The sequence below is a fragment of the Astyanax mexicanus genome, chromosome 16 (assembly GCF_023375975.1).
Source record: "Astyanax mexicanus isolate ESR-SI-001 chromosome 16, AstMex3_surface, whole genome shotgun sequence".
NCBI classification, from domain to species: Eukaryota; Metazoa; Chordata; class Actinopteri; order Characiformes; family Acestrorhamphidae; genus Astyanax; species Astyanax mexicanus.
In genome coordinates, this window is record NC_064423.1 from 2,615,517 (window position 1) to 2,629,926 (window position 14,410).

The window sequence follows — 14,410 nt, forward strand, 5'->3', positions numbered from 1 at the left end:
TTTCTGCTGCTCCATGCTGTTTACACATGCAGTAATGTGCAGCGCTCCCTGCTCGCAGTCGTGCTTTCCGTTTACCATGTGTAAATATGTGCTGCACATCCCATTGAAAACTCTGTGTTTTAAAAGTGCTCTAAATCCTCAATTCGATTTTATTTCTGATTTTAGGGTCACGATTCGATTCGATTCTTGATTTTCTTTTTTTCTTTTTACAGCAGAGAGGCCTATGCCAGTTTTAGATTAGTCTATGGTCAGTCATTGGTTTGATTCATCAAATTTACAATATCTTATTTCAAAAGGTGGGCTTGATATAAGTGATGCAAAGTGATACAAGTGATCTGTAATACACCACATTAGGCACTAATGGTCAAATTTAAATAATTTATTTAAGATATATGTAAAGCAGCAGTGTGCACTATTAAAACAGCAATGTGCAACATAACAAAATAAATAATAAAAAATACAGGAACAGTCATGTACAAAATAATAGAACAATTAGAGCGTTAACAAACTGAACTCTATCCTACTATAACAGTTAAACATGAAAAATAAGACTTTAAGACTTTTTCGGTCCCTGAGAATGAGAAGTTTTTTTCTTTAATAAAGATATATTATTAACTTTATCTGAGAGAAAGATGCTCCTTAAGGTACCAAAACTATTAACATATTTGAGGCTAGACAAAACAACTGTTATTTTTATATTTTCAAGTTTCTCTTTAAGAAGATGAGAATGTCCACATTCTCTGGAGAAAGAGCTGTATATATATATCATAATAAAAGTATGGAGCACTAATGACTAAGCTTGCAGAAGGCTTTTCTGAATGGTTTCTCGCTGACGTTTGAGAATGTACAGGTAGATTAGGTTAATTAAGCTCACAGGCGAAGGTGTTTTTCACTAACAGCCCGAGCCGAGGCTTCAGTCTGCTGCCGGGAGAAAAGCGACAGAAAAGTGAGAGGTGTTTCATCACCACAGCTGTTCTCTCCGTAAATAGAAAAAACCTCACCACCCAGAACTGCCGGTGATGTAGGAGTGAACGCTCTGACTCTTTACTGGAAGCCGAGAGAGAGAGAGGAGAAGAGAAAACGCTTTTGTTTGCAAACAAACCACATCCTTCATCACTGGGCCGAGGAAGATTTTCCAGAGCAGCTCCTGATGTGATTAAGCTGAGATGGTGGTGATTAGGGGTGTAACGATTCATACAGTTAGTTAGTTGATTTGATATGATACATTAATCCTTTAGTTCTGTATTTCAGTGAATTTAATGATTGGCTGTAAATGTGGCCGATGATAGGTTCATTTTTCTCGTTCTGGCTATTTTTCCTCTCTGATCAGATCTTTACACAGCAGGTAAAAGTGTGCCTAATCTGATTTTCTGATCAAATCAGACAAATCAGATATTTATTTGTTACCATTCACACTATCATTATTATTAATATGACCCATATCTGACATTTGCCTCAATGGTTTGAAATTTGTAAGTGGCACACATGTGTGACAGAGCAATGCCCAGTCAGAGTCTCAAGAGATATGAATGAGTTCAGACTGAAGCTGAGCTTATCACAGAGAATTTACTCCAGCTCACTAAAATTTCATTATATTATATAAATTCATTATATTATATAAATATGTACTTTTATAATATTATTTAAAAAAAATTGCTGGTCGACATTTACCCGAAGAGTGATGAGGGGAAAGAGTACCATCTAACCTTCCAGAGAGAGCAAGGCCAATTGTGCTCTCTCAGGGCTCTGGCAACTGATGGCAAGCTGCATGACCGGGATTTAAACCAATTATATTATATTACTGGAAGAAACACATCAGTCCAAATATTTAGGAACTATATTATCTTGTTTTTCAGCACTGAAGTCCTCACTTTTGCACCCTAAAGTCTGAAAAACATGATCATAAGGTGCTCTAACAATGAATGTCTATTTTATGGTCTTTTTTTTTTTTTGACGAACCGGATTATAAGACTCATTATGCGACACTAGTAAGGAACAGGGGTGTCCCCATGATTTTCTTTGAATTCAACAGGTCTGGTTGGTGGTTATGTAGCTTAAGTAGAGCTAAGCTGAGTAAACAAAACTATTTCTGGTTATTGTAAAAGGGCTGGTTATGGGCCGGACCAATAACAGACCGTCAGCTCCGTTCCACTCCCCTTTGCAGCCTGTGACCTCGAGGCAGCCCTCAGGGGCGGGGTTATTTAAATGAGTAGGCTGTCTCTCCACAGTCTTTCTCCCTCCTCTGGTCTCTACTGCGCTCTACAGACTCGGGTTTCAGGATCGCCAACATGGAGGAAGATTTTGGCTTTATTTTCATTAGATGAATGGGAACCGAGACACTGCGTCTGAAGTGATTCAAAAGTGATTCCATTTATTTACAGTAAGCTTAGATTTCCAGATTTCCACTAAGGCTGGGTGCAGCAGCATTAGCATTAGCGGCTAAGTGCTAGCTGTGGTTAGAGCTAGTAAATGCTGCCCGACAGAGCTACACTGAGGAACCCTAAGTGTTCAAGTAAGCCAGGGTGATATTAGCTAGCGGTTTGTCAGATGTAGCATGTTTTAACACAGGAAACACACAGACTACAGTCCTATAATTAACGTCAAAAGAGCTAACTCTTAGCGTAGTTAGCGGCTAATGCTAATATTGCTCCAGCCTCAGTGCAAAATTAAAATGTGACGTTATTTCTCGTCAAGCTTAAAATTGTCTCGCAGGGAAAAAAAAACAGTTTATTGTGGACTTTTTAAGAGGGATCTGGCAACACAGTAGTGATAGCAGCGAGTGTGGTGGCTGAGCAGTGAGAGCAGCTCTCAGCAGAAGAGGAAAATTCAGGTATTTGTATAGAAGATGCTTCTGCTACTTTTAAGTTGTATGTCTGGCTGCATTTTGGCTCCAGTGGAAACAATAAACGGTAACAGAGTGACCAACAAGACACAAACCATATATAAATACTGTAAGTAAATCCTACACGTGACTGTTTCATAGACAGCTGTACTAATCCCTTAGCTCTGTACTGTATTTAAAAACATGTTCTGTCTCTGTTTCACTTCAAGCATAGTCTTAATATGACTGGTTATGGTTCTGCAGAGTTAAATTACAAGAGATTTAGGAGAAAAAAAACACAAACCATAGTCTTAATATGACTGGTTGTGGTTCTGCACTTATTGTTTGCACTATATAAGACCTAGAAAAGTTGTATTTTTATTCTTATTTCTATTTCTTATAGAATCAATGTGTGAGAGAAACCAGTATGTTAAGTGTGCGTTATATGACTTTGTCCAATAAAAATCTAGTTTTCGTTTTTTCTTTAAAATTTTATTTTTAAATCTCGTGAACCCATTATCGTGTCTCGTCTCGTCATAGTAGTGTCTCGTCACACCCCTAATATATATATATGCTTTGCATTAATGTCGTTAATGTTTTAAATGGTCTTAAAATGACAGTAATATCTTTTATCGCAATAATTTCTGAGATGATATATCGTCCACAAAAAATGCTATCCTAACATTGTGACTAGTAGTGTGTGTATGTGTATATATATATATATATATATATATATATATATATATATATATAATATAATATATATATATATATATATATATATATATATATATATATATATATATATATAATGTGCTTCTATACACTGCAACTGTGATCTGTTTACTACACATATACAGTATATCACTACACTGCAGTAGACTAGAGTATCTTCATCCTGGCACATCTCTGGAATGTGATCTCAAGCAGTGGGCGGGGCCTGCGGAATTCTGGAGTTAATTTTATTAATTGACAGCCTGGCACTGGCAGCAGCTGAATACGAGTGAGCTGAGCAGAGCCAAGCGTTTTCAAGTAACTGAGAGAAAATACAAATACACTGCTCTTAGCTATAGGCTGGAGACGGCCCTGAGCGTGCGGATTCTGGTGCAACAGCGCCACCAGCGTGTGATGGTGACTGGTGGGCGTGCAGCTTGTTATTGTGCTCTGCAGGAGGGGAAGGAGTGCAGTATCCTCTTTTACACCCTGGCAGCAGTGTACATGATCATGTCTCTGTTGGCAGGGGGAGCTGATAACCCAGTTTACCAGCTCACAGGGCTTTTTATACACCCTGTGATTCTGTGACTCCCCTGAGCCGAAGCCTGTCGTCATTTTTATTTATTTATTGTTATTTTTTTTATTTTTTTATTTCGCGCAGTATCATTGATCCATTGCCATGCTGAGTGAGCATCATGTGTGTGACTCTCTTTCTCTCCCTCTCTCTGGCAGGCCTGTGTCCTGTGTGCTGACCTCATGGTGTAAGCAGGTGTAAAGATGAGCATAAGCAGTGATGAGGTCAACTTTCTGGTGTACAGATACCTACAGGAGTCAGGTACGTTCACGTCCTCACCGGACACCTCACCAGACACCTTATTTACAGGTCATTATCACAATACTGTGCCTTTTGGAGGCACATAACTTTAGGCAAGGCAAGGCAAGGCAAGTTTATTTATATAGCACCTTTCATACACAACGGTCATTCAAAGTGCTTTATACTCATAAATTATAATGTTTTTTTTTTTTCACTATTCATCATATGATTTCTATGGAAGCCCATTCCCGCCACCTAAAAAAAATAAAATATTCCAGCACATTTTTAAAACGATTATTAAGTAAACTTCTATCTCAGTATTTTGACATACTAAGTCATTATTTTGAGATACTAGTAAGCTGTAGCGAGACAAAAGCAGGTGAGACAAAGAAGCAAAATGGATACTATTATTAAGGATTACTTCAGTCGTGGATTCACTAATCATGAAATATTGGTGCTTTTAGAAGAATCACACAATATCAAAATAAGCCTCCAGACCTTGGAGAGAAGAGATTAATTTAATAACACTCACTGGACTTCTATTTTAATGTGTTGAAGAGTGTGGCTGTGGCTCTGACTATGCTGTATATGTTATATATGTTATATATGTGTCACCACTTGAATAATTAGGCCGAACAGCGATTTTGTGGATCAAAATTAAAAAATTCTTTATTGTAACAGCAGAACACAGTTCTCTCCCCACAGTGACTGCTGTCTTACTCTCCCCCTCTCTACTCTTCTCTCTTCACCCACTCAGCTCCCCCTAGTGGTTCTCTACACACCACAGTATGGTAGCTTCACTAGAGGAAAAAACGTTTTCCCCCCAATAAGCAAACAAACACACTTGCTTTCTCAAAATAATCACTTAGTATCTCTAAATATTGAGATAGTATCTCAAAATATTGAGATAGTATGTCAAAATAATGACTTAGTATCTCAAAATAGTAAGATAGTATCTCGATATAATGACTTACTATCTCAAAATAATGACTTAGTATCTCAAAATATTGAGATATGTCAAAATATTGACTTAGTATCTCAAAATATTGAGATAGTATATCAAAATAATGACTTAGTATCTCAAAATAGTGAGATAGTATCTCGATATAATGACTTAGTATCTCAAACTAATGACTTAGTATCATAAACTAATGACTTAGTATCTCAAAGTCAGAATCCTACCAATGAAGTGTGGAGCAACTTTAAGTTAGTTAATGGTGTAAAAATAGTGATTTCTTTGCATGGGTACCTCCATGCCCCTAAATTGTAAGCCTGTTGGGAGCATCAGCTAAACGTGATGCATTTTAGAATTTCATATTTTATCAAGATAGCTGAATAAATCATTTAAAGCTTATACTATATATATATATATATATATATATATATGCAAATTTAGATAAAGTTAAACAAATTATTCAACATACAACACTGAAGACATAGCAAAAAACAGTGGCGTGCAGTTAATATAGTGGGTACCCCTTCTGCAACACGCCAACCCCAGCCGACCTACTCATAGACGAATATTACAATAACTACATATTCTCTGTTATATTAACTTGATACACATCAACAGCCCACTAATACAGCTATAAACTACAAAGGAATACAATAGACCACAACAATAAATGCTTAATTTTCCAACAAGTACAACCGTTCAACAAATATCACTCATTTGTATGCCTACAGTACGTCAGGTCAGCCAAAACATTAAGTACACACAAGAACTCACCAGTCAGGCTACTTTTTTTTTTTTTTTAATTAGTTTCACTTTGAAGAACAGCCTTTAAAAAGACTTTTTAATATGATGTGACACAAAATATCTGTCTGACTTGCAGCAGCAATTCCATGATAGTTAGCTTTTAAACTATTGAATTAATCCAGCATGAGCTCCGTTTTACACTAAGCAACATGTAGCCTCTTCAACACAGCGCTGAGAAGGGGTTAGACAGCCATGGCCCCGCCCCCGGAGTGAAAAATCATGAATCTGATTGGTTAGATTGTCCTTGGATTTTGCTAATATACTCATTATACTACACCCTTCACAAAATCAGGAGAAGGGGTCACGCAGACACACGGTGGGGGCAGAAGCCATTTTAAAAAAAGCAGTTTTGATTGGTTAGAACAGCTGTCAATCAGATACGAGTCCTGTAGTCCTGAATTAGTTGCTGTTTTTTATTTTACTTAATTTATTAAGTATGTGCTTATAGTTTACAATAGCTATAATATATATTTCCTGATTAAATATTATGTAATGATTTACATGCACCTACTGTCACCCCTTCTCTGAAGGGTTAGAAGGACCTTACTGCACACCACTGGCAAAAAAAAAAAAAAACTATTTAAAATAAATAAAGGTTTACATTCCTCTATATGTGTACTAATCTGTTCATTAATATATGTATATAAATGTTTATTTGAAATATAAACAACTATGTTGCGACTTAAAAGACATGACCAATCAGAGGAGACAATGTGCTCACGTGGTTTATTGGTGCATATTTTTTTGGTGAGTTTAGGTTTTTATGCCTCTGTGAAACACAGACATGTTATTGATCATTTGCATTATTTATTGAATAGAAAGTGAAAGTGTGTGTGTGTTTTTTGTCCCCCCGCTGGCAGGGTTTTCCCATTCAGCCTTCACGTTTGGCATAGAGAGCCATATCAGCCAGTCCAACATTAACGGAGCCCTGGTGCCCCCTGCTGCCCTCATCTCCATCATCCAGAAGGGTCTGCAGTATGTGGAGGCGGAGGTCAGCATCAACGAGGTACGAGCAGCTCAGCGTCTATAAACACTCTCATTTTACCTATTTATTATTACTGTGATCCAGCATACAATTAATTCTACACTATTACACATTAAGGGGAGTGTTTGTGTGCGTGTGCTTGTTTGTGTGTGAGTTTGTTTGTGTGCATTTTTGCATTTGTTTGTGCATGTGTTTGTGTGTGTTTGCATTTGTTTGTGTGTTTGTTTTTTTGCATTTGGTTGCATTTGTTTGTGCATGTGCTTGTGTGTTTGTATGTGTCTGCATTTGTTTGTGTGTGTTTGTTTTTTGCATTTGGTTGCATTTGTTTGTGCATGTGCTTGTGTGTTTGTGTGTGTTTGCATTTGTTTGTGTGTTTGTTTTTTTGCATTTGTTTGTGTGTGCTTGTGTGTGTTTGTTTTTTGCATTTGGTTGCATTTGTTTGTGCGTGTGCTTGTGCGTGTGTTTGCATTTGTTTGTGTGTGTTAGTTTTTTTGCATTTGTTTGTGTGTGCTTGTGTGTGTTTGTTTTTTGCATTTTTTTGCATTTGTTTGTGCATGTGCTTGTGTGTGTGTTTGTTTTTGCATTTGTTTGTGTGTGTTTGTTTGTTTGCATTTGTTTGTGTGTTTTTGCATTTGTTAGCATGTGTGTGTGTATTACAATAGCAATATATTGGCCTTTTCTTTCTTTTGGGAGAAATATGCTTTTTTTTAATATGAATAATAAGGACTTAAGAACATTTAAGTGATTTTCTCATTAAGGAATATTTATTGTTGATATATCCCCATTTTGCGAGAATCACTTATTAATAATGTGTATTATTGTAATAATATAACATATATATAACAATATATCATTATATAAAATATATACATATTTGTTGAAAGGTCTCAGCTGTGGTAGCATTAATTTAGGGCTTGTTGGTTAATCAAATAAAAATGATCACTTGAATTACGGTTTTAATGTGATTTAAATTTTTTTATATATAACCTTTACTGGTTATATTTACATTGTGTTAATATAACAGCTGCATGTAAGATTGAGTAGCGGCTGCTTACTGTTTATATACAAATTGTAAATTAAATGTAAAGGAAACAGTAGCTTGCGCATCACTTTAAATAAAGTTTTTACAAAACTACGTAGGTATATGAATATCATATAAATAAACGGACATATAATCATTAGTTGAGGTTCTGTGGTTGGGACAGGTCTGGGTTCAACAAGTATATTTAAGGTAATCCAAACTTTTATATCTTAGTTACTGAAGGATGAATGTGATGCTCTGCTCTGCAGGATGGCACGCTGTTTGACGGCCGGCCGATCGAGTCTCTGTCGCTGATCGATGCGGTGATGCCGGACGTGGTACAGACACGGCAACAGGCGTACCGAGACAAACTGGCCCAGCAGCAGGCCGCTGCAGCGCCCCCTGCCACCAGCGCCAACATGCAGGGCAATGCCAAAAACGGAGAGAACACCGCCAACGGAGAGGAGAACGGTGCACATGCCTTACCTAGTGAGCCTCACTTTTTATTTTTACATTAAACTCTTACTAGATTACAAAAACAAATAAACAGTATCTAACAAATGCTTCTGTACTATAAGAGGTTTCCTAACATCCTAAAACTGCGATACATACGTCTGATGGTCAAGGTCATACAGCAGGTCATTTCCAGTACAGGTTCCACTCAGAACAAGCCTCCCCAGGGTCGACCAAAGAAGCTGAGTCTACGTGTTTAGTGTAATATCCGAAGATTGGCTTTTAACAAAATATAATAAGATGAGTGCTGCCAGAATTGCTGCAGAGGTTTAAGAAGTGGGAGGTCAGCCTGCCTTCTACATAGCAGTCTCCAAGAAGGGGAAGGTATCCTCTTCTGAAGTTGATGCACAAGAAAGCCTGCAAACAATTAGCTGAAGGCAAGCAGTCCTGTGGTCTGAAAAGATGGTATCCAGCGTATGTGCTGTTATATCATTAATGGTGGAGTTGAAGAGGATTCCAGTGATAACTCCATGGCCAAGATAGTTTTTAAGGCAGTGCACTTTTGTTTCCAGTGGTTTAAACATAATAATAGCTGTGTGTTGCTGTAAGTTATTTTGATAGCACATCATACGTACACTGTTTTATAAGCTGTACACTCACTACTTTACATTGTATTAAAGATTAAAGTGTCATATCTTGAGTGTTGTCTCATAAGAAGATATAATAACATGTTTCCAAACCTGTGCTCTTTGCAGATAACCACGCAGACATGATGGAGGTGGACGGGGACGTGGAGATCCCTCAGAATAAAGCCATGGTCCTGAGGGGCCATGAGTCCGAGGTGTTCATCTGCGCCTGGAACCCCGTCAGTGACCTGCTCGCTTCTGGGTCAGTCTCACCAACTGCTCCCCTTGCCCGTCCTTCACGTCCTGCCCTGATCTGCCTCCCCGTCGCTGCCCAGCCTTCTGCTTATACACTCTTCACATTTAAATACTGTATTAAAACAGATTTTTAAATAATCTATTTAGTTAGTTTTTTGTGGAGGTTATATATATATATATATATATATATATATATATATATATATATATATATATATATATATATATATATATTAGGGGTGTCATGATTCTCTAAATCCTCGATTCGATTTTATTTCCGATTTTAGGGTCACGATTCGATTCTCGGTTTTCTTTTCTTTTTTTTTTTCTTTTTTTTACAGCAGAGAGGCCTATGCCAGTTTTAGATTAGTCTATGGTCAGTCATTGGTTTGATTCATCAAATTTACAATATCTTATTTCAAAAGGTGGGCTTGATATAAGTGATGCAAAGTGATACAAGTGATCTGTAATACACCACATTAGACACTAATGGTCAAATTTAAATAATTTAATTAAGATATATATGTAATGCCATCTAGTGGCTTTTTTTGGTAGCAGCAGTGTGCATTATTAAAACAGCAATGTGCAACATAACAAAATATATAATAAAAAATACAGGAACAGTCATGTACAAAATAATAGAACAATTAGAGCCTTAACAAACTGAACTCTATCCTACTATAACAGATAAACATGAAAAATAAGACTTTAAGACTTTTTCCGTCCCTGAGAATGAGAAGTTTTTTTCTTTAATAAAGATATATTATTAACTTTATCTGAGAGAAAGATGCTCCTTAAGGTACCAAAACTATTAACATATTTAAGGCTAGACAAAACAACTGTTATTTTTATATTTTGAAGTGTCGCTACAGTGTGCTGCTCCATTTGCGTAGTTTAGAGGGAGGGATCGTCAATCATCTTTTTGACTTCGAGGCTCGAGACCATGACATAATTTCGATCACCCCTAATTATAATATAGGTAACGTTTTTTTTTTTTCACAAAAAAAAGCTCATTTTTGCTGTTGTTCATTACACTGTATTCTAATTTATTAATGAGTAGAAATAGAAATGCTCCAAAATTCTCTTTCTTTTAATTTTTTTTATATTTTCTACTGTAAATATGCACTATTTAGAAATTAAACATAGTTTTTTTGTGATAAAATTCTAATAATTATCAGATTGTTCGAATTCCTTATTTTTCGCATTGTATGACTCACTTAACATCCTGTAATTTTCCCCAAAATTGACAGTGCACCTTATGTATAAATTCTACCAGTCAGGTATTAAGGAGCATTAAAGCCACATTAGCATTAACCGCTAACCTCTAGTTCTTTCGCCATTCAGAAGCGAGTATATTAGACTGTAGTCTGCATGTTTACCGTGTTAAAACAAGCTACATGGGACTATAAAGGAACCGATAAGGAATCATGTAGTAACTTAAAAGTGTTAAACAAACCAAAATACTCTGTAAAGAAGCATTTAGATGCTCTTATCTGGAGAGCTGTCCTGATGAGTGCCGGTTTCATCAATGTTTTTGATGGTCTTTTAGGATACTTTCAAAGTTCTTGACATTTTTTAGATTGACTGACCTCCATTCCTTAAAGTATTTGTTTATTTATTTAATTGAGTAGTTGTTGCTTCTCATAATCTGGATTAAAATAATTACTCTATAAATCTTCACTATTCACTGTATACCTGTAACTCTACCTCTTCACTACTTTACTTTAACTGATGCTCTCAAACACTTTATTAAGAGACAAGAAATTCAAGTAATTAACTCTTGATGAGTTCAGCACAGCTGTTAACTGAAAGCCTGAATTCCAGGTGACTCTACCTCATAAAACTGACTGAGAAAATTCTTCTGGATGGTTTAAAACATTTTTTTTCTTTACTAAATCATTTCAGATGATTTTCTTCATAATTTGGATAACTTCAGTATTAATCCACAACGCAGAAAATGTTAAAACAATAAATTAACACTGAATTTAAGAAGTGTGCAAACCTTTGACTGGTAATGTTTATTCAACTTTTATTCTATAAACTACGAACAACATTTCTCCTAAATTCCAAATAAAAATACTGTCATTTAGAGCATTTATTTGCAGAAAATGAAAAGAGAAATGTCTGAAATAACAAAAAAGATGCAGAGCTTTCAGACCTCAAATAATACAAAGAAAACAAGTTCATATTCATAAAGTTTTAAAAGTTCAGAAATTAATATTTGGTGGAATAACCCTGGTGGTTTTTAATCACAGGTTTTTTTTCATGCAGCATGTTCTCCTCCACCAGTCTTACACACTGCTTTTGGATAACTTTATGCTGCTTTACTCCTGGCGGAAAAAATCAAGCAGTTCAGCTTGGTTTAGGTGATTGGTTTGATGGCTTGTGATCATCCATCTTCCTCTTGATTATATTCCAGAGGTTTTAAATTTGGTAAAATCAGAGAAATTCATCATTTTTAGGTGCTCGCTGATTTTTTCCAGAGCTGTATAATATAAATAGGTGGCTGATATTATACTATATCTTGTAAATGAAGTGATAATTCTCATATTATCTCTCTCTCTCACACTTTATTAATCACATTACAGGTCCGGAGACTCCACTGCTCGTATATGGAACCTGAGTGAGAACAGTACCAGCAGCTCCACACAGCTCGTGCTCAGGCACTGTATACGAGAGGGTGGCCAGGACGTCCCCAGCAACAAAGACGTTACATCATTAGACTGGAATGTAAGTCCAGCTCCCAGCATGCAGCTGTTTTTGTCTTCTCTGGCTCGTCTCTGGTGACGTCCAGCAGCTTGACATGTCTGTTCTTTGCTTTCTCAGAGTGAGGGTACGTTATTAGCCACAGGCTCGTATGACGGCTTCGCCAGAATATGGACTAAAGATGGTGAGTGCGTTTTTTTTTTCGCTCTTCATGGAAAAATGTATTTATTATCATTTATTTGTCTTTTTATCAGAGGTGGAAACAGTGCTAATTTTGACAACAAATTTTGATTTAGTTTTAGTTATAATTTAGTCATCTGAAATTTTTTGTTTCAGTCTAGTTTTAGTCCACTAAATATCATAAAAATTTAGTCGACTAAAACTACAGTCAATTTAGTCGACTAAAATGTAAAGAGGGTAAATGTAAATGCTTTTTCATCAGTTCCATTATTATTATTATAATTATTAACTATACACTTATACAAAATGAAACATTTATTAACCAGTTGTTTAATATTATTAATGTTTGAATGTGAAATATATTTATATTTATATATGATTTAATGTATATTTTTATTGTAGATATACTGTAAATATAACATCTGTAAAAATAGACGTAAAAATACAGTTTCTAAAGGAGCTAGTTTTATCTCCAGCACTAACCCAGCACACCTACTGTAGCTACATTCTGTAATTGAGGTAAAATGTTGAGTTAACTCCGAGTCGAGCCCCATAAGTAACGATAGATCACAGGCGAGTCTTTCCTCCCGGGTTTTGTATCTAACCGCTGGTACTGAGAGACGGGTACTGATTGGTTGACTACCCTGCTTGTCCCACCTCTCCACCTCCGCTAAAGTAGTAGTGATTGGATCTCTTCCTAACTGCTCCCTACCTTTCACAGAACTAAATCAGTTCTGATTGGATGTCGTCCCTGCCAAAATTTTTCGCCTCGTTTTTATTCGTCGATTAAAATGTCAGTTAATTTCGTCTCGTTTTCATTTTTTTGTGCTCTTTTTATTTAGTCATCGTCTCGTTTTTGTCTTGGAAAAAAGCGTTGTTGACGAAAACTACTCGAATGACGAAAATTATTCGTCATTGAAATTTACACTGGGTGGAAAAAGTACTGAAAAATTGTAATTAAGTAAAAGTACCTTTACTTTGCTAAAATTCTACTCAAGTAAAAGTAAAAGTACCCATCTAAAAACCTACTTGAGTAAAAGTACTCAATTTAAAATGTACTTTGTAACTTCACATTAATATGCTTTAACTGCTATTTACATGTTTTTATACAACAGTTAGTTCCGACCTCACAATCTGATTGGTTGAGAAGTGTTGTAGCCGTGCTGATATATGTGATAACATCACGGCCTTCTCACACTAAACTTGTATCACTCCGCCGAGGCGTTGCCGAGTAACGGCGTATCAGTACAGTACAGTTTTGAACCATCACCTCCACTGGCACCTTTTGTGGGGAAAAAAGGGAAAGAAAATCCCTCGGTTACTGCCGTCTGACAGCCAGAACGCTAAATTAACCAGCCAGGCTAGGCTAAGCTAAGCTAATGCTGAGGTAAAGAAAGCTACGCTAACCTAACCACAGTCCAGCCGGCTAGCTAAAACCAACACCACCCAGCAAAACAAGCAGAAATGCTTTAAAAACGTCAGATTTCACCTGAAGAGACTCCACGGAGCAGGAGAGGAGAGTATTAGCGTTATTTCACGCTCCTAATGTTACCATCTTAAGCTAACTTTCGTGGTGTTAGTCTGTATGAACCATACACCGTTTTGTAGTTAAGTTTCAGTTCTGTTACAGTTGTGGTGGAACTACTTTTTGGCAGAAGGCTCAGTCCATATTAAAGCATATTCATTCTGAATTTCTTAAAGTTCTTTGATATTTTTTTTATTATTATTCATTTTGGAAAAAAAAAAAAAAAAACTTGTATAAAGGCAATAGAACACTTGAGGTCGTGAATATTACTTGTGTCAAAATGTACTTGAGTAAAAGTAAAATTACCCATTTTAAAAACTACTTAAAAAATAACAAATTACTCATAAAATCTACTCAATTACAGTAACTTGAGTAAATGTAATTCATTACTTTCCACCTCTGGTTTTTATTGGATGCTCAGGTGATTGATTTGTGTTGCAGGTAATCTTGCCAGTACCCTGGGTCAGCATAAAGGTCCTATATTTGCATTGAAATGGAACAAAAAAGGAAACTTCATCCTTAGCGCTGGTGTAGATAAGGTCAGTGTGAAG

At 36.2% G+C, this 14,410-nt stretch overlaps 1 protein-coding gene across 1 annotated transcript in view; it reads left to right on the top strand.

The window, feature by feature from the left end:
- tbl1xr1a (TBL1X/Y related 1a) overlaps window positions 1-14,410 on the top strand; it is a 103,738-nt gene that overhangs the window by 74,846 nt on the left and 14,482 nt on the right. Inside the window, exons 4-10 of the mRNA XM_022669973.2 lie at window positions 4,268-4,370; window positions 6,969-7,114; window positions 8,384-8,603; window positions 9,323-9,455; window positions 12,037-12,178; window positions 12,275-12,338; window positions 14,301-14,398. Coding sequence (XP_022525694.2) covers window positions 4,313-4,370; window positions 6,969-7,114; window positions 8,384-8,603; window positions 9,323-9,455; window positions 12,037-12,178; window positions 12,275-12,338; window positions 14,301-14,398 — 861 coding nt within the window. The 5' untranslated portion in view covers window positions 4,268-4,312. The remainder of the gene's footprint in view (window positions 1-4,267; window positions 4,371-6,968; window positions 7,115-8,383; window positions 8,604-9,322; window positions 9,456-12,036; window positions 12,179-12,274; window positions 12,339-14,300; window positions 14,399-14,410) is intronic.